The 24,265-nt window shown below is 48.1% G+C and overlaps 1 protein-coding gene across 3 annotated transcripts in view; it reads right to left on the bottom strand.

Annotated features, from left to right (window-relative positions):
• Positions 1-10,938: 10,938 nt before the first annotated feature.
• rabep1 (rabaptin, RAB GTPase binding effector protein 1) overlaps positions 10,939-24,265 on the bottom strand; it is a 29,162-nt gene continuing 15,835 nt past the window's right edge. For 2 of the 3 annotated variants that reach the window (XM_080483726.1, XM_080483727.1), the window contains exons 12-17: positions 23,283-23,381; positions 22,305-22,445; positions 15,472-15,661; positions 12,462-12,517; positions 12,284-12,382; positions 11,761-12,210 (exon numbers count right to left, since the gene is read on the bottom strand). In XM_080483726.1, the coding sequence (XP_080339852.1) occupies positions 11,884-12,210; positions 12,284-12,382; positions 12,462-12,517; positions 15,472-15,661; positions 22,305-22,445; positions 23,283-23,381 (912 nt within the window). In that variant the 3' untranslated portion in view covers positions 11,761-11,883. Of the gene's footprint in view, positions 11,123-11,760; positions 12,211-12,283; positions 12,383-12,461; positions 12,518-15,471; positions 15,662-22,304; positions 22,446-23,282; positions 23,382-24,265 lie in introns of those variants that run through there. The other variant, XM_080483728.1, reaches the window with a different exon arrangement.

The raw sequence follows: 24,265 nt of genomic DNA, 5'->3' as shown, positions 1-24,265 counted from the left end.
CAATCATCTACATGAAGGTTTTTTTGATCCGTCCACTTCTCATTCAACAGACGACGCTGTTCAGCTGCTCCAGGTTTACAGGCTCGACACAGCAGGTACCGTTTTATCTGCACTATCAAGGCCCATTTACAGGACAACAATTTATAGTGAAAATTGAAAATTTTCATTGCATTTTGGTGTTTCCAGGAGCTCAGAGCCACTGATGACCCAACTTTTTGAAAACAGCTCCCAAGTGGAACTTTTTGAAAACACTCCGTCGTCGTGTAGAACAAGTGAAAACAATTTCTGGAAACATTCAGGATCCATCACCATGTAGACGGCGGAAACTCTACTCCTGGTCCTGGACCTGGTCACCTCGGCCGTAGTAACTAGTAGTTTTGCACATGCTCAGTAGCTGGACAATCAGAAACAAACTCCAAAACATTCTCCTTCTGATTGTTTTGGTGAAGTTTTATTTCAACATAACCGAGTAAGAAATCTTAGTCAAAGTGTAATACTAATGTAAACAGGGTCATGACATGTCCGGTGGTGCGTGTGTGTGCAACCATGCATGTATGTGCTTGAAATAGTTACAAAACATTAAATATACTCGCAGCACACAAAGACAATAATATGAAGACATGTTGTTGGCGTGTGAGAGAGAGAGAGAGAGAGAGAGAGAGAGAGCGAGAACTCCAAATGATCAATAAATGTATAATGAAAGAAACAGATTTGTTTCTTTCATTGACTTGTTATTAAGCCATATCATATCTCAGTCTTTGCTAAGAAGCATAATACAAAGTATTTCAGCATGAGAGCACGTACTTTGTAGGTGTGAACATTTGGGGAGTTATGAGTATTATTGAAGAAGAAGAGTCGTACTTTTAGCAATCCCCTTTGGGGAAACGTCTTCACCGAACCGACCCGTCGGTAGCAGCCACACAGCGCAGCGCTCAGGGGAGCTGGTGGGGCCGAGGGCCGAGGCTTTGTTGGACTGTGGGAGGAACCGGAGAACCCAGAGGAAACCCACACACACACGGGGAGAACATGCAAACTCCACACACAAAGGTCAGACTTGAACCCGCGACCTTCTCACCTCCAGCGCGACACAAGCGCTTATTCAACAGTTTTTAGTCACAACCCAACAGCTGATGAGATGCAGGCGGTGTCGGAGCAGCGACCCCAAGCTTTACACACACACACACACACACACACACACACACACACACACACACACACACACACACACACACACACACACACACACACACACACACACACACACACACACACACACACACACACACACACACACACACACACACACACAAGGAAGCTGCAGGAAGGAGAAACATCAGGGATCTCTAGCAGGTTCATCTCTAGTTTAGACTAAAGCAGGTCAGAGATGCTGTTTAATTTTTTTGCATGTTTCTATCAAAAAAGTTTCACATTGACACGACGATGTGTTGAAAATGATGTCCGTTTCCATGGAAACAGCTGAAACGCAGAAAAGAATGTATTTTTCACCTTGGTTGCGTTTTTCCCGTTTCCACGGAGACCGAATGTTTATGAGAAGTTCTGTTTCCCCACAGTTGCCATGGAGACGGAGTCGGAGCGTTTCCAAAAAGTTGTGTTCTGAGTGACTCCGAGCACCGCTGTCGTGTGAACGGATCCAAAACGCGGCAAAGGTTTTCCATTTTCACTTGAGAAGGTGTAAACGGGGTGTTGGCGTTCCACACGCCGCCAGACGGAAGCGGGTGAGGTTTTGTGAAAGACGGATGAAGGTCACGGACCTTTGAGGACGACCCGCAGCTCGGTGCGAGCCTGCGTCCCCTCGATGTCTGGGGGATTCTTCACGTCGCAGAAGTAGGTGCCGTTGTCGCTGAAGTGGGCGGGGCTCAGCTGGATGGAGACGTCCCTCTTGTTGATGTCTCCGATGAACTGCACTCGGTCTTTGAACTCCTCGGGTCCTTCTAATTTGAAGTATTAAAGTCTTTCTTTGTGGTGTTTCAGAGAATTTGTGATGAAAATGTCGATATTTTCACAAAACCAAACAATGATGATTGAAAATGACTCCGATCTCAACATGAAGACAGTTTTACTGAAACCTTCGGCTGAAAATCCAGTCCAATGTCCAGAAAACTGTTGCATTCTGGGTGTTTTCACAAACTTCCCCTGACAGCGTGGCCTTGAGGCTAGTTTGGGATTAACCAGGTCGCTTTCATGGCCGCATCACAAGATCTCAGCTCAGTCTCACTGTTGTTTTGTTTCCAAAACTCTCAAGACATTTGTGCAAAAAAACAATGTTTTCTAGAAATGTTCCTCTTTTTTAGGAGGTCTGGAGGACTGGAGCTCCTTGCGGCCGGATTTGGCCCACAGGCCTGATGTTTGACGCCCCTGGTTTAACCTGTTGTGAGCTTCATGACTAATTTAAAGGAAACCATCACACACATGCAAATTCTAAAGAGACTAAACAACACAGAGGAAAAGATTTTGTAAAGCAAACAGCGGAGCAGAAACAGGAAGTGGAGGAGAATGGAGCTCCGCGAGGAGCCAGGACCGATGAAAACATCCTGCCGCCGAGGGAAGCGGCGCGGCGCGGCGCGGCGCTACACTCACGCTGTACGGAGCTTTGTGGAACGGGCTGTCCGGGTCGCTGGACTGGAACCTCCAGGTCACCGAGGAGGCTCCGCTCACCACCTCGCTGGACTTGAAGGTGCAGCGGAGGACCCCCGTGGTGCCGTTCTCCACGATCACCTCTGGGTCTGCGTGGATGACCATTTATTGAAAGCAGTTCTCTCCAAACGTTAATGAGCCAGAGACGGTGTGTGAAAAGGCACAACAAAGAAAAAGCAATCCAACTTTAAATCAGGAGATATCACCTTGAGTGTTTGGTCATATTGAAACTTAGGTTGGCTTTTATTTTGAAATGACACCTCAGATTTGGCAGGGACTTCGTGAGTGACATTCTGAAGTTGTCTAATATCAATCTAACATGGAATGGTTTTAAGTTAACAGGGAATTTCCTTTTAATGTCAGTCTGAAGTTAGATGGAATGGAACCCAGATATGCTAATTCCAAGGGCTCTTATTTTGATATGCGATATCCTGATCTGTCCTACAATCAATCTGCAGTTAAATGGGTTTACAGCAAAAAAAATAAAAAATAATATATATATATATATATATATATATATATATCCATCCATTTTCTTCCGCTTATCCGTTTCCGGGTCGCTGGGGTGTCAGTCTGAGCACTGCTACCCAGATCGCACCTGAGCTAGCGGGGGATATATATATATATATATATATATATATATATATATATATATATATATAAATAAAATCAAAATCTTGCCCAGATCTGTTGGGCTTGTATTTTGAATAAAGTTATTAGAAAGGGCTGATGTTTATCACACTATAGTAACATTAAAACGTCACCGACTGAAAATGTGTTGTTTCTTTTTAGCAGGTAATAAGTTTGTTTAAAACTGCATTATTAATAGTTTGTATTAATGATGCATTCATTTATTTTCTTTGTTGTTGTGTGTTACTTTTAGCCGTAGTATTAATTTGTGTTTTATTAACTAACTTAATGAAGGTCAGATCTCGTTCACTGGAACGTCACTTTTATTTTGAAATCAGTGTAAATCTGCTCTTACGGTAATGCATAGTGTAAAGGCGCACCGCTAAACAGAGTAGCGGCTGGTTTAACACCAGTACGGTAAAGGTTCGGGATGCAAACACTAAGCTCACGGATTCAGTGCGGGACGGCTCCGGCACTCACCTCGTACAACACACAGCGTTCATCCAGTCAGTAGAAGCGGCTTGCAGACGGGTTTGGACCGTTTTGGCTCAGTTTTGTGGTCGTAAACAGTTTTTCTGCTTTTTTTTCTTCAGCCCAGCTCTCTCCGGCAGCAGCACGCTGCTGCGCGCCACGGCTGCCCCCTGCAGGACGTCAGGGGAACTGCAGCAACTACAGAGATGCAGGTCGGTTCACCAGAACTATATTCTGATTTAGTTTGTTTGTTCAAAGTCCTTTAGAATGAAATGTTGTTTCTTTAGCATTTTTTTGTCTCCTCTTTCATCTGGGTCGAGTCCTTCTTGAGCTGAAGAAGTTCTGGATTTGCTGATCTGAGGATACCTGGTATTTAAATATCAATACAAACGCCACGGAGGGGCTAAATCGAGGAGGGTGTAACACTGATGACACGCACGCAGAACAATTGCACAGGCTTCCGGGATTTATTGCTCCGATCGCAGATGTAGTTGCCACTTACCTGCTGCCGTTCCACGATTTGCCAGCAGATTCATCTGAAGACCGTGCAGATAGTTCTTTAGCAACAGCGGTCAACAGAAGGTTTCTCCCCCAAGCTCACCCCACACAGCCACGATGCAGGTCTGACATCACCGGCACAGGTGAGCGCGCGCACTAATAACAAAACACCACTCCCACAGTGCCACCCCCCTTCACCATGGTGCAGAAGCACGTGCACTTCGAGCGCATGCACGTTGCTCGTAAATAAAGGAGAAACAACAAAATCCCTGAGGCTCCTCGACCTGGGTTAGACGTCTGATCAGGGGCCTCCTGTTCCAGGTGAACCAGGTAGACTCACCTGGGAGGAGACTGGAGGATGAACCTGGACCCGCTGGAGAGACTCTACCTGTGTGAGTGCCCCCGGCTGGAGGAAAGTAAGACGGGTTGATTGGGGATCAGAGTTTAGAGAGTTTTCTACTGCAAGTCTCTTCAATCAGAGAGCGTCTAAAGCAGGGCTCCTCAATAGGCGGCCCGCGGGCCCGAGGGAGCCACCTGTCCGGCCGGCGCCGGCCCATGAGCTGCACATCAAGGTGGAATAAAGTGGGACGTGTGGGGGAAATGTGCTGCTCTAACTAGTTTGGACCTCATCCCACACCGGAGCCGGAGTCTGTGTGTGTCTGACGTCATTACGTCAAAGCTGCTCTGCTCTGACGTCCACAGATTTCAATTTCACGACCCGCCAAGTAAAGTCCAGATTAAACAAAGAACCAACCTGAGAAGCTCAAAGTGGATCAGAAAGCTTCAGTTGATCTGTGACTGGACTGGACGGGTTAGTTGATATTACCGACCCATTCCAGCTTCAGTTGATCTGAGACTCACCGTCTCAGGTGTGTCTGGTGGAGGCGGGTGGAGGCGGGTGTTCACCCAGGACGTAAAACAAGTCAGGTCAGCAACTGAGTTTAAAAACATGTGACTCCACCCCCCCATGACTCCACCCCCCCAGTTCTTCTCCCAGCAGCTACTGAACAGTGGACACACTCCAGAGCGCTCAGCATTCAGAGAAACTCCATGGAGTTGATCAGAGAGGAGGATGCTGCAGGGAGCGAATGCTGACACTCTGTAGAACACATCAACACATCACTACTAATCCACACGCTCAGTTACTAACTTCACCAGTACAGCTGCTTCTTCATCTTCCTGAAGATTCATTGGAGCCAAATTGATGTTCCAGGAACATGAGGAACGTCAGAACTACAGATGCATTAAGTCACATTAAGAATGTCAGGAATGTGGAGGAATGATGGAAAATGATATTGGTAACTGATAACCCTGCGACTAGAAGAGTGGAGGATTGGGTGGAGGAGTGGAGAACATGTCTGTAGAAGCCAGCGGCGGTGCCAGAGCCCCCGCGGTGTACGCTGCGGCTGTCAAACTGCCAGAGTTTTGGCAGCACGATCCGGAGCCGTGGTTCCAACACATCGAGGCTCAGTTCCATCTCCGAGGGGTAATGGCCGACGACACGAGATACTTCCACATCGTCGCAGCGTTGGATTCTTCCACCACCCGCCGAGTAATGGTTCTGCTTCAGGACCCGCCGGCGTACGGAAAATACACCGCGCTCAAAATTCAACTCCTCCGGCTGTTCCAGCTGTCCGATGCTGAGCGGGCGGAGCGCCTTCTGTCTCTCAACGTTTTTTTTGCTCGTCCTCGCCGGCTGGATGCGGCTAATCTGGCTATCGCTAAAGAAGAGTTTGCCATTATGGAACGGCTTGGGATTGTGCGGCGCCCCGACAGCCCGTGGGCCTCACCTTTCCGGCACCTCAACAATATTACGGCACATGATCGGTACCCCGTTCCACACATACAAGACTTTTCCGTCCACCTGACAGGAAAAGAGATTTTTTTTCCAAGGTGGATTTGGTGAGAGGCTACCACCAGGTTTCTCCGGATGCTGTTTGGTCTGAAAGGTGCAGCACAAACATTCCAGCGCTTGATGGACTCCGTGTTAAGGGGCCTGCCTTTCCTGTTCGTATATCTGGATGACATCCTAGTTGCCAGCACCTCACCTGAGGAGCACCTATTACACCTGCAGCAGCTCTTTGAGAGACTCTATGAGCATGGGCTGATCGTGAACCCAGCTAAGTGCTGTTCTGGACCATCAGAAATTGATTTTCTGGGCCACCATGTATCCTCACGGGGAGTGGTGCCCTTACCGGCTAAGGTGGAAGTGATCACTGCCTTTCCACGTCCGAGAACTATAAAGTCACTGCAGGATTTCCTGGACAGGGTGAACTTTTATAACCGCTTCATCGCACACGCAGCTCACCTGATGCCTCCCCTGTATGAAGCTCTGAGGGGCAGAAAGGCCAAGCAGGACGTGGACTGGTCCCCAGAAAGGATCCTGGCTTTCGAGAAGGCCAAGGTTGCGCTCTCCAACACCGCCATGCTCGTCCACCCAGCGCCAACAGCACCGGTAGCGCTCACCACCGATGCCTCGGACTACGCAGTGGGGGCGGTATGTGAACAGTGGGTGGAGCCTGGCAGCCTCTGGCGTTCTTCAGCAGGCGTGACAATGAGAGGAAGTACAGCAGGTTTGACAGAGAACTCTTGGCTCTTTTCCTCGCCATACGTCACTTTAGGTTTCTGTTGGAAGGCCGGCAGTTTACTGCTTTTGTGGACCATAAGCCCCTCACCTTCGCCATGTCCAAGACCTCGGAGCCCTGGTCTGGGTGACAGCAGTGCCACCTCTCTGCCATTTCAGAGTTCACCACAGACATTCGGCATGTAGCTGGAAAAAACATTGCTGTGGCCGACTGCCTCTCCCGGGCACACGTGAACTCTGTGCACCTTGGAGTGGACTATGCTGCCACGGCCAGCGACCAGCTGACTGATTCTGACATCCAGGCCTACAGGTCAGCTGCCACGGGTTTACGGCTGCAGGATGTGGTCTTCCATGACAGTGGGACCACACTGTGACGTGACGTGTCTCCAGGGCAGCCCCGCCCCATGGTACCTGCTGGCTGCCCCGCCCCATGGTACCTGCTGGCAGCCCCGCCCCATGGTACCTGCTGGCTGCCCCGCCCATGGTACCTGCTGGCTGGCCACCGCAGGTTTTTGATGCGGTTCATGCTCTATCACATCCGAGCGTAAGAGCATCAGTGAAGCTGGTGGGGGCAAAGTTCGTCTGGCCGGGCCTCAGGAAGGACGTCAGGAGCTGGACGGCCTCCTGTGTGGCGAGTCAGCGGTCCAAGGGACACCGTCACCCTGGAGCCGTTACTTATCCCTGACAGGAGGTTCGATCACGTGCATCTGGACTTGGTGGGTCCGCTCTCTCCCTCTGAAGGCTTCACTCACCTCCTCACTATGGTGGACAGGACCACTTGGTGGCCGGAGGTGGTTCCTCTGTCATCGACAAAGTCTACTGAGGTGGCACGCGCCTTCATATCCACCTGGGTGGCCCGGTTTAGCACACCATTGGACGTCACGTCAGACAGAGGCTCCCAGTTCACCTCGGAGCTGTGGACAGAGGTGGCTAAAGGCCTGGGAGTGCAGCTACACCGGACGACGGCTTTGAACCCTCAAGCCAACGGACTCTGTGAGCGTTTCCATCGCACGATGAAGGCCGCCCTCCGAGCGACCCTCAGAGACAGCAACTGGGTCGACCGACTGCCATGGGTCATGTTGGATCTGCGTTCGGCCCTCAAGGAAGATCTCCACTCGCCGTCTGCAGAGCTGGTGTTTGGTCAGCCTCTGAGGGTCCCTGGAGAGTTCCTGCCAGAACCATCAGAACCCTGGTTGGTTACAGCAAAGCAGCCAGTCTTCAAGGAACCGGCCCGCAGGTTCAACCCGGTTCCAACTCATCACTGCCTGACCCGGTCCTATGTCCCGAAGAACCTGATGGCAGCTGAATATGTGTTCATCCGCCATGATGCTCACCGTACCCCACTTCAGCGGCCGTATGATGGTGATGGGGAGGTGTGAAAAAAGGGAAGTGCGGTGACGCACGAGAGAAATGTTTCGACAGGTGAACTGTCAGGCTGCTGGAGGCAATAAAGAAAAACTGACCGTCTCGTCTTTCTCTGCCTCCACAACCTGTTAAACTAAAAAAATGTCAGGTTTTTCTGCCATCAAGTTTTTGTTGCCTCTGTTCATCTGTTCATCGGGTAACAGAAAGACGATTTACTGGTTTTCTTTTTAGCATCAAAAAGAAGGAATTGTGTTTTTATTCCTTTACTTGAGGAATGCGTCTGAGTTATAAATCTTCTATTGTAGTAATGCTGGTTTATTTATCTTTTAGAAAGTGCGACGCTAGGTAAAACATGTATTTGTGGGATGAGCAGCACAGTCCAGAGAAACATGGCCAAGTGTTTTCCGCTGATACCAAACATCTTGAATGTTTTTTAAAAGAGAAACAAACTTGTCGACGGTACGAAATTTATTCTCAAGAAACGCTCTGACAACAAATAATCCCCCCATTGAAAATTTAAGGACTTTTGCGTGAAACTTGGGTGAGAAGAAGTCGTTATGGCTTAAAGGGGAGTTGTGAAATTGTCAGACTCAGCTGCTCCATGTTTACAGGCTCAACACAGCAGGTACCGTATTATCTGGACTATAAAGACCCGTTTACAGGACGACGACTTCAAGTGAAAATGGAAAACATTCATTGAGTTTTGGTGTTTACAGGAACTCAGAGCCACTGAAGGCGCCACTTTTAGAAAACGCTCCGTCGAGTAAACAAGCGAAAACTACATTTTCTAGAAACGTTCGAGATCCATCACTGTGTAGACGGTGGAAACTCTGGTCCTGGTCACTGTGGTCAGAGCAACTAGTCGTTGTGCACATGCTCAGTAGAGACAACCAGAGCAGTTTCCAATCACCGTAATAACAATCCCACTTGGTGGTTTTATTTTGACAGTCACAATAATAACAATCCAACTTGGTGGTTTTATTTTGACAGTCACAATAATAACAATCCAACTTGGTGGTTTTGATAGTCACCGTAAATAACCAGTATTAATGTTTAGAGCTCATTGAATTTTTAAATCTTTCTGGATTAATAAAGTTTATTCTTCTCGGCATGCACCTGTGAGGTTTTATTACAAAAAACAACCAACAGCCACAACTTGTGGCTCAGAATGACATTTTCTGCTGTTTTTCTGTGGAAACAGACATTTTCAGAATGTTGCCGTGGAAACTTTAAACTTCTCTGAAATGATGCGTCTTCACTTGAAACGTTGTGTAAACGGCTCTTTAATTGGAGATTATCCAGAATGTTAAAACAACAACGGTAACGCGCTCCAGTGACCGGTGTTAAAGACAAGAAAAGTCTCCCCGTACCGTTTCTCCTCGACGTGGTTTGTGGACGTTCTCGTGCCGACATGAGACGAGTGTGAAGATGTAGTGATTCAGACAAACAGACGCGCAGGATCGGGTTTGGAAAGCTCTTTTGGGAGTTTTCGGACGAGGTTCAGTCCTCCGACAGCCCAGTTTTATTTCAACGACAGCTGCAGCATCTCCAGTGTGACACATGCACTTATTCAACAGTTTTTATTCACAACCCAACAGTTGACGAGACGCAGGCGGCGTCGGAGCAGCGACCCCAAGCTTTAAAGGTACAACATGTAACGTTCACGCAGTGCCACGTCTGAGCAGCGGGGGGCAGCACTGAGCCACACAACATGGAGGTCAGTTTGATGTACCGATATGTGGGAGGATAATACCTAGGCTCATAACACCACCTGGTGGAATTACCAGGAGAAACAACCGGGGAACTACCTTTATTTCTGTTGTTTCCTCACAGTCGTAAAGGAATCTTTAGAGTTTTGAGATCAAACATGACATATTGTACCTTTAAGGTGGTGTAATTCGAGTCAAATCACTATCTGTGATCAGCTGTCTTTTGGCGGTTTGCAGTCAGAGAAGAAAAAGTGTGCAAAGAATAAAGTCATGAGAGTGAAAGCAGAGAGGACTATTGTGCTCGTTCATCATTTAAAAACAGTCCGCAGTCAGTTCAGGTTCACGGCGAGCATCAACTCAAAGTGTGCGTTAAAATAATCCCCACCTGTTTCTACCTGTTGTTTCAAACCAAATGTTCCCAGAAGCTTCCTTCACCGTCTCAAACATAAAAATAATCACAATTCTGGTCAGCATTCAGTGTTTTCCTGCAGCGTTAAAACAGATGGACGCTCTGAGCGACAGCAGTGGAGGTTTGAACGAAATGGAGGGCGTTGCTCACGATCCCTCTGAAGTTATGTGCAAGTGTTTTCCATCCTTCATCGCGGTTCGGGTGCACGAGGGGTTAAAGGGCCAGAACGGGGTGAGAAACGCCACAAAGCAAAGTGTTAAAAAGCAAAAACCAAGTGGAGGGAAGATGCTTTGCAAAACAGGAAGAAGGAGAAACGTCCGTGTCGATCTGGGAAAGGAAGCGGCAGATGGAAAGTGCATTAGAAGATAACAAACCTTTTTTTGTTGTTTTTGGTAGAGCTAATACAGACCGTCGTAATCTACAGTAGAAACAGACACAGACAGACCCTCGGAGACGGACCTCCACGCCCTCCGCCCAGTAAGGTATTTACATCTTGTTTTAGTAGCAGTAGTGTTCTTCAATATTCTCTCCACAAACTTCTTAATGTACAGAAAAGTACAGGACTCCATGTCTGTCCACGTCCCTCTCGGGGGGGGGGGGGGGGGGGGGGGGGGGGTAATAATGTTATGGAGGGAGAGCGAGGCGGTGGGGGAGTGTGGGGGACGGGGGAGACCTGGAGGCAGTCCTCGTCCAGAATCATCATGTCTCTGGAAGCTGGTTGATGTCAGTCAAGTTGGTGTCGTTGAGGATGACTCTGATCCGATCCAACGAGTCCGCCTGTCGTATTCGCTCCAGCTGGACCTGCAGGGGGCGCCACAGACACATTAATCCACCGCTTTAGAAAACTAACCACACTACCACACAGTCTAGATTGAATACCATGAAAGACCGTGGAGTATTTGACCAAAACATTTAGCTGTTGTCAGGTTAACGGACAGCGTCGATCAGGTACAACGAAGACTCAGATACACAGTCGTCCCTCTGAGCCCCATTCATTCATTGCAGTACCTCCGGTAGCCAGAGAGGGCAGTGCTGAGACCAGAAGGGAATGAGAATAAAGGTAGAAGTTCTGGGCGATAACCAGTTCCGTAATGAATTTTACTTTGGTTTCTAATGGGTTCTGGAAAGTTTGTGGATGGTGTGAAGACGGCTTCTAAAATGGTTTATTGCTGGTTTCCCGCAGAGTTCTGGAGAGCTTTGGATTAGTTCCTGACAGCTCTGTAACCCCTCAGCTTTAAATGAACACTCTTCAGCTTGAAGACTTGTCACTTTCAACATATAAATGTAGTTTTCATGTTGGCTTCAGTCTTGTTCCGTGTGGATCCAGATTTGAAGTCGTCTCTCTGGGTCAGTCGCTCACAAACCTGCTGAAACGGTCCTGACAGGCGTCTGACGGCGCTGGATCGGAGGCGCGCCATTAAACACTGATGAAACATCACTGAGAGATTAATGGAGGACCTTTTCTGTCAGGCTCACTGATCTCACTCTGAGCTGAAACTGTCCCGCGAGACAAATCGCAGCCTGAGGGTGGAATCTGCACCTCCAGCTCGAACCCGCCAGCCTCATTTGAAGCTGGTCTTGTGTTTTGTAGTTCGGCGCTCGCTGTCAGACATGTGCTGCAGATAACCGGAGTCAAAGTCAATGTGACCTTGTGTTAACAAGCTGCCGGAGGATTCCTTATTTACACCAGAGGTTTGTAACATCCTCACACACTCGCCGGCCCCCGACCTGCTGCAATAATCCACAAGAATCCAGGAGGTGCTGAAGTTTACCTGAAGAGTCTGAGACAGTTTGACAAAATCCTTCTGGACCTGCTCGCTGACGTCCAGCTCCGTCTGCAGCCGCTGAGCTTTGTCCCGCTCCTCAAACACCTGAGTCTCCAGAGCACTCTGCAACACACATTAATATAAAAATTAATCCAGCATGTAAGAGAAGGAATTAGAGAGTGTGTTGTATTCTCACCTTTGCAGTGCTGAGCTCTCTGAGCTGCTTCTCCAGGCTGATCCTCAGACTCTGGATGCTCTCTAGTGTTTCAGTCCTCTCTGTCAGTCGGCTCTGCAGCTACAACACACACACACACACACACACGTTTAAAAGCATGCATGGGTCTCTAGTGTCCGATCGGTGCAGGGTTACTGACCTGCTGGTTCTCCGTCTTTATCCGCTCCAGCTCCGTCTTCAGGCTGGAGAAGGAAGCTGCAGGAAGGAGAAAAGTCAGGGATCTCTAGCAGGTTCATCTCTAGTTTAGACTAAAGCAGGTCAGGGATCTCTAGCAGGTTCATCTCTAGTTTAGACTAAAGCAGGTCAGGGATCTCTAGCAGGTTCATCTCTAGTTTAGACTAAAGCAGGTCAGGGATCTCTAGCAGGTTCATCTCTAGTTTAGACTAAAGCAGGTCAGGGATCTCTAGCAGGTTCATCTCTAGTTTAGACTAAAGCAGGTCAGGGATCTCTAGCAGGTTCATCTCTAGTTTAGACTAAAGCAGGTCAGGGATCTCTAGCAGGTTCATCTCTAGTTTAGACTAAAGCAGGTCAGGGATCTCTAGCAGGTTCATCTCTAGTTTAGACTAAAGCAGAACAGAGATGCTGTTCAATTCAACAAGCACTGAAACTGATGCAGCTCACAGAGATTCAGATCAAGTCATGAAAACTCTTTGAGGCTCCATTCACACGACAACGTTTCAGGTGAAAACGTTTTAGATTGCTGCTGCTGTTATTCTCCATCAGTGGGTAACACGAACATGACAAAATAGGTTAAACTGATCTACAATAAACAAGACTTTAACATTAAAGATTAGATTTTTTGTTTTGTTTTAAGAGTTCAAAAATGTTTAATAAGTAGATCCAAAATGGAAGGATATTGTAAGGCCTTATTGTCAAACTGTTATTTATCAGCAGAACCAACAAACATCCACAATTCTGAAGAAATTAGACGATAAACAATGAAAACAAACATTTGGGTGAAAAGGTGAAAGCTGTTAAAGTCCAGGGGCCTCATTTATAAAACCTTGTGTAGGATTCCTACTAAAAATGTTTCTGCGCCCAAAAGCTGAAAATGGCGTGCGGCAAAAAGAATTTTAATCAATAAAACCGTGCGTACGCACTTCTGCACGCACTTTCTTTTTATAAATCAGAATCCACCTGGAAGGTTGACCGTTCAGGCTCCGCCCCCAACACGCCCACTTTCTACCATCAATGCTCAAAGCAAAGGGCCTCGTTATATTATTACATCTCAATCAGCCTGTTGATCTCCAGTATTTGACGCTAAATCCTGGAAGAAAAGACGAAGAAAAGGAATTTTACTGAGAGAGAAATAGTGATGGAGGAGGTGGAGGTCAGGAGATGGTGGAGGTCAGGAGATGGTGGAGGTCAGGAGATGATGGAGGTCAGGAGATGATGGAGGTCAGGAGATGATCTTATCTGGTGTCACAGTAGTGGAATCACTACTAAAAGAAAAAACAAGTGATCAGCAGCTCGTCGTTACTGATGGAAATAGTGAGAGTATGAGAGAGATCAGTGACTGTAGAGGTGGAGGAGAAGAGTCTGATCTGAAGGTGGAGGTCAGAGGAGAGTGACATCATGGGGGAGAGTGACATCATGAAGGAGAGTGACATCATGGGGGAGAGTGACATCATGAAGGAGAGTGACATCATGGAGGAGAGTGACATCATGGGGGAGAGTGACATCATGGAGGTCGGAGGAGAATGACATCATGGGGGAGAGTGACATCATGAAGGAGAGTGACATCATGGGGGAGAGTGACATCATGAAGGAGAGTGACATCATGGGGAGAGTGACATCATGAAGGAGAGTGACATCATGGGGAGAGTGACATCATGAAGGAGAGTGACATCATGGAGGACAGAGAGTGACATCAGAGGAGAGTGACATCATGGAGGTCAGAGGAGCGTGACGTCATGGAGGAGAGTGACATCATGGTAGTGACTCCACCGTGTGTCAGAGTGTCGTAGAGGAAGGAGATATTTAGGTGGAGACCAGCAGACTGATAAAGTTCAGTTTTATCTGGTTATTAAATGTATAAATTAAATATATTTGAACGGTGAAAAGGTTCAGTGGACTTTATGTTTTGTCTTCAGTCACTGGAGGTGGAGGAGGAGGGTGGAGGAGGTTCTGTGTGCAGCAGCAGTGCGTCCCAAGCAGATGACCGTACCGCAGCTTTTATCAGGATTTACAGCCAGAACGTAGAAATATACTAAACTGTATGACGTATGTATAATAATAAAATAAACAATATAAAATCTATCATTTCTTTATTTCACACGTAACACTTTGGTAAATCATCTCAATTGCAGTTTGTTTTGCATGAGACTTTCCCAGAGACTCACTTTAGTTGTTACCGTGTACATACAGTTTAGTATATTTGTACTTTATAACTGTAAATCCTAATAAAAGCAGCTGGAACAGAACAGACGTCCCCAGAGACTGGAGACAGACAGTCAGTGTCTTCCTGACACTGCAGCTTGACGCACGACTGTCACTGCACTATTTATGTGTTTACTCTGATTATCCACTGTGACAAAGTGTGTAACAATCAGTCTAATTTCAATCAGTTCTACTCACCGCTCTGGATCATTAGAAGATAAAACTATGACATATGAACATGGTTCTGCTGATTCAGCAGTAACGTTCCACTAAAGAACCATCTAGAACTCTGCAGCTCGGCTGTTTATGATCACGTGGATCAATAAGTCTGATATTTGAAGAGATTAAATGTATGAGATGAATCTGGTTCAGTTCTCCACCTCACCATCAGCACCACCAGGTTCCCCGTCTCCAAAATGTGCATGTGCAAGGTTCTACGTTGTCGTCCCGGTACCAACATTCTCCAGACCAGTTTATTTTTTTAAATGACAAACTTTGTGTGGGAAGTGGCGTACGCATCTTTCAGGACCTGTTCTGTGCATCAGCAGCTTTTATAAATGAGGCCCCAGGTCATTAGTATGAAAGTCAATAACACAGTGTTCTTCATACCTTCCAAGATGTCTGAATGACATTGATCAATGGAGGAAAAACAGAAAACAGCAGATTTTAGCTGGATGTTCAGAAGAAATGTGAATGCTGGATCCCTTCCCAACAGAATCCCTTGGACGTCTCCTCTCCAGCTGTATGATAGCAAATCAATATCGTCTCACCGATCTCCTCCTTGCAGCTTTCGATCTCCAGCTGCAGTGTGTCCTCCAGGTTCTCCTTCAGACACTGCTCCGCCTGGATCTGCTCCTTCAGGAACAGGATCTCCGCCTTCAGCTTCTCCTCCATGTGGTCCGCGGACGTCCGTAAAGCCACCACGTCCTCCCGCAGCACGACCACCAGGCCCTGGAGCTCCTGAGGAAGAGTCGGGAGTCAGTATAGACCATACCTGCAACAGTCATCGTCACTTAAAGCGGCACAATCCAGTCAGCCAGTGCAGGTAGAAGAAATCTTTGCTGGAAGACATAAAGCTGTGCGTTGATGATATTGGAATTTATTACGCTATGGAGTCACAGACATGAGCCCCCACCACGCTCCCCGGTAATGGCTGCTGAGCTGCAGATGTTTTCCATCACAGCAGCTTTAATGAGGTTACACATTCCTCATGATGCCACTTTGAAAGTAACGAGACGTTTCTGGAGAACCAGAAAGGACCACACACACAAACTGATCAAGGACATGGAGAATATTTCAAGGTAAAATCAAAGAGTATGAAGCTATTAATGATTTCACTTCCATTCCAAATAACATGGATTTGTGACTTTGCTGAATGAGCTGGACGAGCTCTTTCACAGATATGCTGAGGTTCGTTTCACCACCACGGTGAAAATGTCACGGGCTTATCAGTCCACCTCCACTAAAACATTTGCCCACACATAATCCAGCGAGCACTTCAGAGTGCTGTAAAACAGACACATGCAGAAGGTGGGACGGTTATTTTCACCTTGTCAGATGGTTTGAAACTGGCAGCGCTGCTCATTAATCACCGAACACGAGCCGGTGGAGCCACTTCCCAGCAGGGGGGCTTTTTCCCCTCTCGGAGGCTCGGCAGTGCCCCCGCTGAGGCCGGGTGTAAATAGAGAGCAGACTGTGACGAAGGCCGAGCAGCAAAACAGACCCACAGGCATCTTGTTCTTTTTCTACTATATTAAACCGACTCATCCATGATTGTTAACCAATCAAGAACCAGAAACCCGAGGGAGCTACGAGCCACCAGGAACATATTTCACAAAGATTAGACTCAAAACAAAAGTTACACTCAACAAAGAGTCAAATTTATGAGCACAGGATACACTGCTCCAAAAAAATAAAGGAAACACTGTAACACATCCTAGATCTCAATTAATGAAATATTGCAGTTGAATGTCTTTATTCAATATATAGTAGAGTGCGTTGAGAACAAAATAACATAGACATTATCAATGTAAATCAAAATGATTATCCCCTGGAGGTCCGGATTTGGAATCAATGTCTCAAAATAAATATAGCATCAAGACCTTCATCATGGAAGAACTGTTCCACACTTCAGCCACATGAGGCCTGGCCTTGTCCTGCATCAGAAGGAACCCAGGAACCACTGCACCAGCATCTGGTCTCACGATGGGTCTGAGGATCTCATCCTGGTACCTGATGGCAGTCAGGGTACCTCTGGCACATGGAGGGCTGTGGGCCATCCAAAGAAATGCCTCCCCACACCATTACTGACCCACCGCCAAATCGCTCATGCTGGAGGATGTTCCTGCAGCAGAACGTTCTCCACGTTCTCCAGACTCTGTCACATCTGTCACATGTGCTCAGTGTGAAGCTGCTCTCATCTGTGAAGAGCACAGGGCGCCAATGGTCATTCTGATAATATTAGTGTTCTCTGGCTAATGCCAATGGCCCTGCAGGGTGTGGACGTGGGCCCCCTGGTGGACGTGGGCCCTCATAGCACCCTAGTGAAGTCTGTTTCTGACAGTTTGAGCAGAAACAACACATTAGTGACCTGCTGGAGGTCATGTTGCAGGGCTCTTGCAGTGCTCCTCCTGTTCCTTCTTGCTCAAAGGAGGAGGTAGCGGTCCTGCTGCTGGCTTGTTGCCCTCCTACGCCCCCTCCACGTCTCTGGACACTGTGCTGGGAGACACAGCTCACATTGATGTACCCTCTTGGATGAGCTGCTCAACCTGAGCAACTTGTGTTGGTTGTCGACTCGCCTCCTGCTGCCTCCAGGACTGAGAACACTAACAACATTCACACGTGAGCAGAACATCAGCCAGGAACCAGGAGAACAGCGTCATGGTTTGTGTTCACCGCCTTCACAACCACTCCTTTATAGGAGTTGTCTTGATAATCGCCTCTCATTTCCTCATGTCTGTTTCATTGGGTGAAATCAGGTGAAATTGATTCATAATTAGTGTTGCTTCCTAACTGGACAGGTTGATGTCACATCAGTGTGATATACTTGGAGTTGCATTGTGTTGTTTAGGCGTTCCCTTTAGTTTTTTGAGCGGTGTAGATTCTGGGTAGAACAGGAGATTCTTTTGACCCGCCCACTTCTCACTCAACAGAAGACGCATCTGTTCAGCTGCTCCATGTTCATAGGCTCAACACAGCAGGTACCGTATCATCTGGACTATAAAGGGCCGTTTGCACAAAAAAGATTTGAAGTGAAAACTGAAAACTTTCTTTTCTGTGTTTAAATGACAACGGTGCTTGGTGCCATTGAAAACACAACTTTTTGAAAACACTCGAGAATATTCTAACAACAAAGGTACTTGTGACTCTCGGTGGCTCCCGTCAGTCTATAGAGTCACATGACACCGGAAGCTCAGTCCCTGTTCACCTTCTCGCTCGCAGGTTTGTATGTGTGGTTTGTCGGCACGATATTGCTGATTTCCACTATGGTCAAGTTGTTTGCTGCTTGTTGCCTGTCGCCCGGCGAGTCATCTCGCCCTCCAAGGGCTGCACAAGCAGCGTTTCTACAGACTTTTCATCAGAGCCGAGTGGTCGGCATTCTACACCTGGTGAGTCCATTCATTGTGTTTTTTCGCCGATGCGTTACGCTCGGTAGATTTCAGTTGTAGTCTCCGGGCTCGTACTTTATTTGAAGCCGTGATCCGGCTTGCTGAGTGATTACACGCGGTGTTGGTGGTAGTTATCGCATGTTTTTGTTTTACTGCATCTTCAGTCCGAAGAGTTTCTCTACGGCTGCGCGCTTGTTTTCATAACAGTGACGGCAGTCTACTTGTATTGGATTGTTACAGAGCCGGTTGCGAACTGCTAGTGGCGTCTTTGCTCGACCCGGTTCGTGACACAGCATTCAGCTTCGTGAAAAAAGAAAGAAGCTGCACTCGGCTTGCATGATTGGGAGTCACTAGTGGCGTCTCTGCTCGACCTGACTCCGTAGCGCGGGGCCGTAATAGGACGAACAGTACTGTTTAATACATTTTGTTACCGTTAAAATCTCTGGCGTGCAGAGACTGTTTGGCCCCACTCCAGGCGGAGGACGGCCATGACCTGTGTCCTTCCTGCCTCGGTGTGGATCACCTTCAGGAGGCTCTCACAGAGAACACCTGTACCAACTGCATGATTCTGCCCCGGTCCGTAAGGGTCACTCGCCTGGCCAACTTCGAGGAACCTCATAATTGGGACGCCATGTCGTCTGGCCAGCTGCCTCCTGACCAGCCGGCGGACCGTAAGCGCTCTTCTTCAGAGACCCAGCCTCGTCAGAGGAAGAGGAGGAGAAAGGAGGATTCTGGCAGGTTGTCCAGTAAAGTGGACAACCTCACAACAGAACCGATTCAGATGAAGGCTCTGCTTCAGAACCTTCAGCCTGAGCAAGGCCGCAGTGTGGTCACTCCTCAGGAGCCGGAAGTTTTCAAAAGGTTTTTAAAAGTAATTCCGTTCAGGATGTTGTGTGTCAACCAGTTCCTCCAGGCAATATCTCCAGGCGACTGGTTCATGTCAATCGATTTGACAGACGCATATTTTCATGTCCCAATTGCACCTCAACATTGGCGTTTCCTTCGGTTTGCATTCCAAAGGGAGCACTACCAGTTCAGGGTGCTCCCTTTCGGGCTTTCCCTGTCCCCCAGGGTATTCTCCAGATGCAAGGCTGCAGCTCTTTCTCCACTGCAGGCTCAGGGGTTGCAGATCCTGCCATATCTAGATGTCATTCAGGACATGCAGACTGTACCAGATCATGTGGCCTCTCTAGGCTTGCACGTCAGCCTAGAGAATAGCAATCTGGTCCCTGCGCAGGTGACAACCTTTCGTGGGATGGTATTGGATTCGCGGACCATGACCTCGTGCCCTTCAGCTCAGCGGGTCCAGGATATTTTGGAGATGCTCCCATAGTTCCAGCGTGGGCGGGCACTTTCGTATGTGCTATACCTTCGCCTTCTTGGCAAGTTAGTGGCAGCGTCGACAGCGGTCCCATGCTGTCACGCAAGGGGTTTCCCTGGGTGCCTTTCCTTCTTGTTGGGAGGTCGTCCATGTCGATGCGTCTCTCCGAGGCTGGGGAGCAGCATGGTGAAGGCAGATGGTGCAGGGAACATGTTCACCCTGTCAACGGACACAACACATCAATATGCGAGAATTGATGGCTGTGCAGTTGGTGCTGCAACAATTCCTCACACACCTTCGGGGAAGACATGTTTTGGTGAGAACTGACAACACCAGTGTGGTTTATCACATCAATCACCAGGGGGGAATCAGGTCTGTGAGCCTATTCAGGTTGGCCGCTCAGATCCTGATGTGGGCAGCACCACGTCTGGCCAGTCTGAGAGCCATGCACATACCAGGAGGCCAGAATGTGGCTGCAGACTTTCTGTCCCGCCAGTCACCGTTGCCGGGCGAGTGGAGGCTTCACCCAACAGTGGTAGACCAGGTAGACTTTCGGCAAAGCAGAAATCGACCTTTTTGCTTCCGCGGAGTCCACGCATTGCCTTCCCACCGTTCCCACTGATATTCCCAACGCTGCTGAGGGTCTCTCAAGAAGCGTACACATTGATCCTGGTGGCCACGTTTTGGCCGGCCCGGACATGGTTTCCACTGCTGGGCAGACTCTGCTGCAGCGCGCCCAGACGTCTACCAGACAGGAAGATCTTCTATCTCAGTTTGGAGGGAGGATTCTCCACCACGATCCCAGTCGCCTCCAGCTGTGGGTGTGGCTGGTGCGAGGCCAGGGGCTACTTCCTCAGTCTACAGTGAGGACGTAGCAGTTACCATCTCAAACGCTCGTGCACCGTCAACTTGGAGATTGTACGCAAACAGGTAGAAACTGTTCGGCCACTTGTGCCTGGAACGTGGGTTGGACACGGTAAGTTGCCCTGTCGCCTCCATACTGCAGTTCCTACAGGAGCTTCTTAACCAAGGACGAGCTCCATCCACACTAAAGGTGTATGTTGCTGCCATTTCATGTTCTCATGCTGGCGTTAATGGTGCTTCAATTGGCCGTGACAAAAATCTAACGCTCCAGCGGCTCCAACATGGGACCTGTCCATGGTTCTGGAGGGCCATCGGGCTTCTCCATTTGAGCCATTGGACCAGGTGGACCTGAAATGCCTCTCCCTTAAGACATCATTTCTTTTGGCTATGGCCTCGGGTAGACGTGTTGGTGAACTGCAAGCCCTATCTGTCCATGAGTCCTGCCTTAAGGTGCAGCAGCAGGGCACCTAAGGCAGCAGATGACTCTGGAGTGACCTTGTGGACCGAGGCATCTTTTGTCCCAAAGGTGTTTTCTGCTGCGCGCAGTACTCAACCACTCCAGTTGGCTCAGTTTGGTACGCAGGCCTCTGCTGATCTGTACACATCGACCACAGCGGCTATGCGAAAGTCCAATCACCTGTTTGTCTGCTATGCCGGGCCGCGGCGGGGTCTGGCCCTGCTACACAACGCCTTTCCCACTGGGTGGTGGAAGTTATTTAGCATGCCCATAGCTCACAAGGAGGTACACTGCCTGCTGGTGTACACTGTCATTCGACAAGGTGCTTGTAAACATCCTGGGCTGCATCCAGTGGGGTCCCACTGGGTACCCTTCTGGGTCGTGAGGCAGATAATTCCTCAGGACTTTGTTGTTATACGTCATCCAGTACTTAAAGCATCGCCTCTGGCGGTCTGGACGGATGAAATAGAATGAAAGTTACGTATGTAACTGCGGTTCTATACCGCCAGAGCGTTCAGTCCCTCGGAATCCTTGTGTGCTCGCGAGTGTAAGGGACTGAGCTTCCGGTGTCACGTGACTATATAGACTCACGTGAGCCACCAGGAGGTCACCAGTGACTTGTTGTTATGATATTCTCGACCTGCGTATGAGCAAGGATGATCATCCAATGCTTAAAGCACCGCCTCTGGCGGTCATCCAGGATTCATAGAGCCGCAGTAACATACGTAACTTTCGTTTTCATTACTAAAGCAAACAACAGCACCAACTAGTGGACCAACAAGAAAACAAGATTGTTTTCAGGGTTTCTGTGGAAACGGATATCGTTTTTAGAATGTTGGCTTGCAAATGTGAAACTTTCCTGAAAAAAAAATGCAAAAACTGTATTTATTACAGTGATGAGATATATATATATATATATACACACACACATACATACAGTATATACATACACATACACAAGTGGTTACCCACCAGGAAAAAGAGATCTCCTTGAAGGGACACCAGAGATCAATCACACATCTACTGTGAGGATTTCATGATCAGCTCTTCTACTATGAAAGATAATGCAGTGCCTGGCTTCACTGTAAGCTCATCAACTCTTGTACTAGTGAGCTTCAGCACTTTGACTGCTACCAAGGCAGCAGTATTTCCATATACGAGTGTTGCTTGGACACACCACCAGTTGTTGGATGAGACTCTCTGTATTTTTTATTTTTTTTTTAAAGGACTTTCACAGGTAGTTCCCGGCGAGTTCCCAGCAGTCTCAATAGTTCTTATCGTTTGGTGGAAGAGCGTGTGTCGCCGTGATGATGTGGCCCTGAAGCAGTGAACCGAGGCTCTGGAGTCACTCACCTGCACCGTGTTGGGCATGTGGAAGTCCTCCTGCAGCTGCAGCTCCACATGCAGCCTGTGTTTCCCCTGCAGGCTCTCGTTGTCTCTCTGCAGCCGGCTCAGCTCGTCTGCCACCTGCTCCCTGGACTTCAGCAGCACCGCCTGAAACAAGGCCAACACGGAACCGTCAGGCCGGTCAATCCTCTCCGCTGACGGGATGGATTTCAATTCATGACGGCATTAAGACTCAACATCAAAGTGACGAGAGGCTAAAAGGAAAAGTCTCTCCTCCCTGGAAGACACATTTATTACTGAAGGTGTTTTTGTTGCTTATTTTTTCCTGTAGTATTTTTGCCACAAAGTGCTCCTGAAGTATTTGTATTGGATTTTAGTGGCAGCTGAAATCAGAGAGGGTAAAAAAAAAGTCTGTTTTCAAGATCTCGTGTTATTTACACCATGTTGGGATTAAATTCTAGGTTTGTGTGTGTCCACATATCTTGGCGGTTCGAATCCCACTCTATTAAAGTCATTGTCAATGTATCCTTGGGCAAGGCACTTTACCCACATTGCCTTGTATATATGGGTATAAAGGGTGCATGAATGTTGGTGGTGGTCAGAGGGACCGTTGGCGCAAAGTGGCAGCCAGGCCTCTGTCAGCAGCCCCAGGGCAGCTGTGGCTACAACGTAGCTTAGCATCACTGGTGGGACTGGTATGAATGGATAATGGTCTCTGTACGCACTTTGAGTCAGTGCGAAAAAAGCGCTATACAAATCCAAGTTGGTATAGTAGAACCAGATTCAGAGCATTTCCCTTTTTGGCACAACCACAAACCCCAATCTGTGACGTTAAAACACACAGTCCTGCATTAATTCACAGTGGAGGAAGTGTGAGTGAATCCAGCCTGTTCAGAAATAATGCAGCGATGTGTGATGTTGGCTGAAGCGACACAGCTGGTGGAGCCGGGCGGCACACGGCTGACAGATGAACATGCTGCTCACCATCTGCTCCTGCGTGTTCCTCTTAGCGTCACTGAAGGCCTGCTGGAGAGTGCCGAGCAGCGTCTCAGACTCCTGGACTCGCTGCACAAGGGCCGACACCTGCAGTACAAAAACACACAGAGCTACATGACTCACCGAAATACAAGAAACAACACGGATACAAACACAAAATTTGCTTTCACATCAACCCACTCATCCCAAACCCCCTCTATAGGAGCAAACAGCAGACCTGATAAATGACCATATTGCCTGGACTATAAGTCACACCTGAGTATGCGTTATGAGCAGTGGTTAGCGCTCTCGCCTCACAGCCAGAAGGTCGTGAGCTCAAGTTCGACCCAGCTCCTTGCTATGTAGAGTTTGCATGTTCTCTCTGTGTGTGCGTGGGCTTCCTCCGGGTGCTCTGGTTTCCTCCCACAGTCCAAAAACATGCATGTAAGGTCATGTAAGCTTCCTGCGCGACACACTGCAGCTTGGTGAAGTAGAAAACGCCTTCAGAGCAGGAATCTATGTACTGATGGCTAAAGCTTGCAGAGAGCACGTTGCCACACACTCTGCTGAAGCCTGAGCTGCACCCACGATGCACATGGGAGCAGGAATCCATTAGCAGCTTGTTAGAGGCTATTACCGACAAGAGCCAATCAGCTGCTGACGGCTGCGGAAAGCTTTTCCTGAGAGCAAACAGGGCAGGATCACTCTCTTGGCTTTATTCTGGATTTTATACATTTAAAACTACTTAAAAAGACAGAACCATGGTTCAGGAGAAGGACCTAGAGCAGGTTTGCACATTATCGGGTGAGCCAGTAATGGTGTTGATTATTATTAAAAACTTTTATAGTTATCCCTTGATACCTCTGGAAAAGCTGCCATTAATTAAATCTCTTATCCAGTTGCTATAGCAGCTCAGTGTGACACTTTAATCCCGATTCTTCTTTCACTATTAACAAGCCTGGTTCACTTTAGTTTATTCTTTCAAGTCATAT

Source organism: Lipophrys pholis (assembly GCF_963383615.2).
Source record: "Lipophrys pholis genome assembly, chromosome: 16".
In the NCBI taxonomy this organism is placed as follows: domain Eukaryota; kingdom Metazoa; phylum Chordata; class Actinopteri; order Blenniiformes; family Blenniidae; genus Lipophrys; species Lipophrys pholis.
The sequence above is the reverse complement of the archived record's forward strand: the minus strand, read 5'-3'. Positions and strand labels throughout refer to the sequence as shown.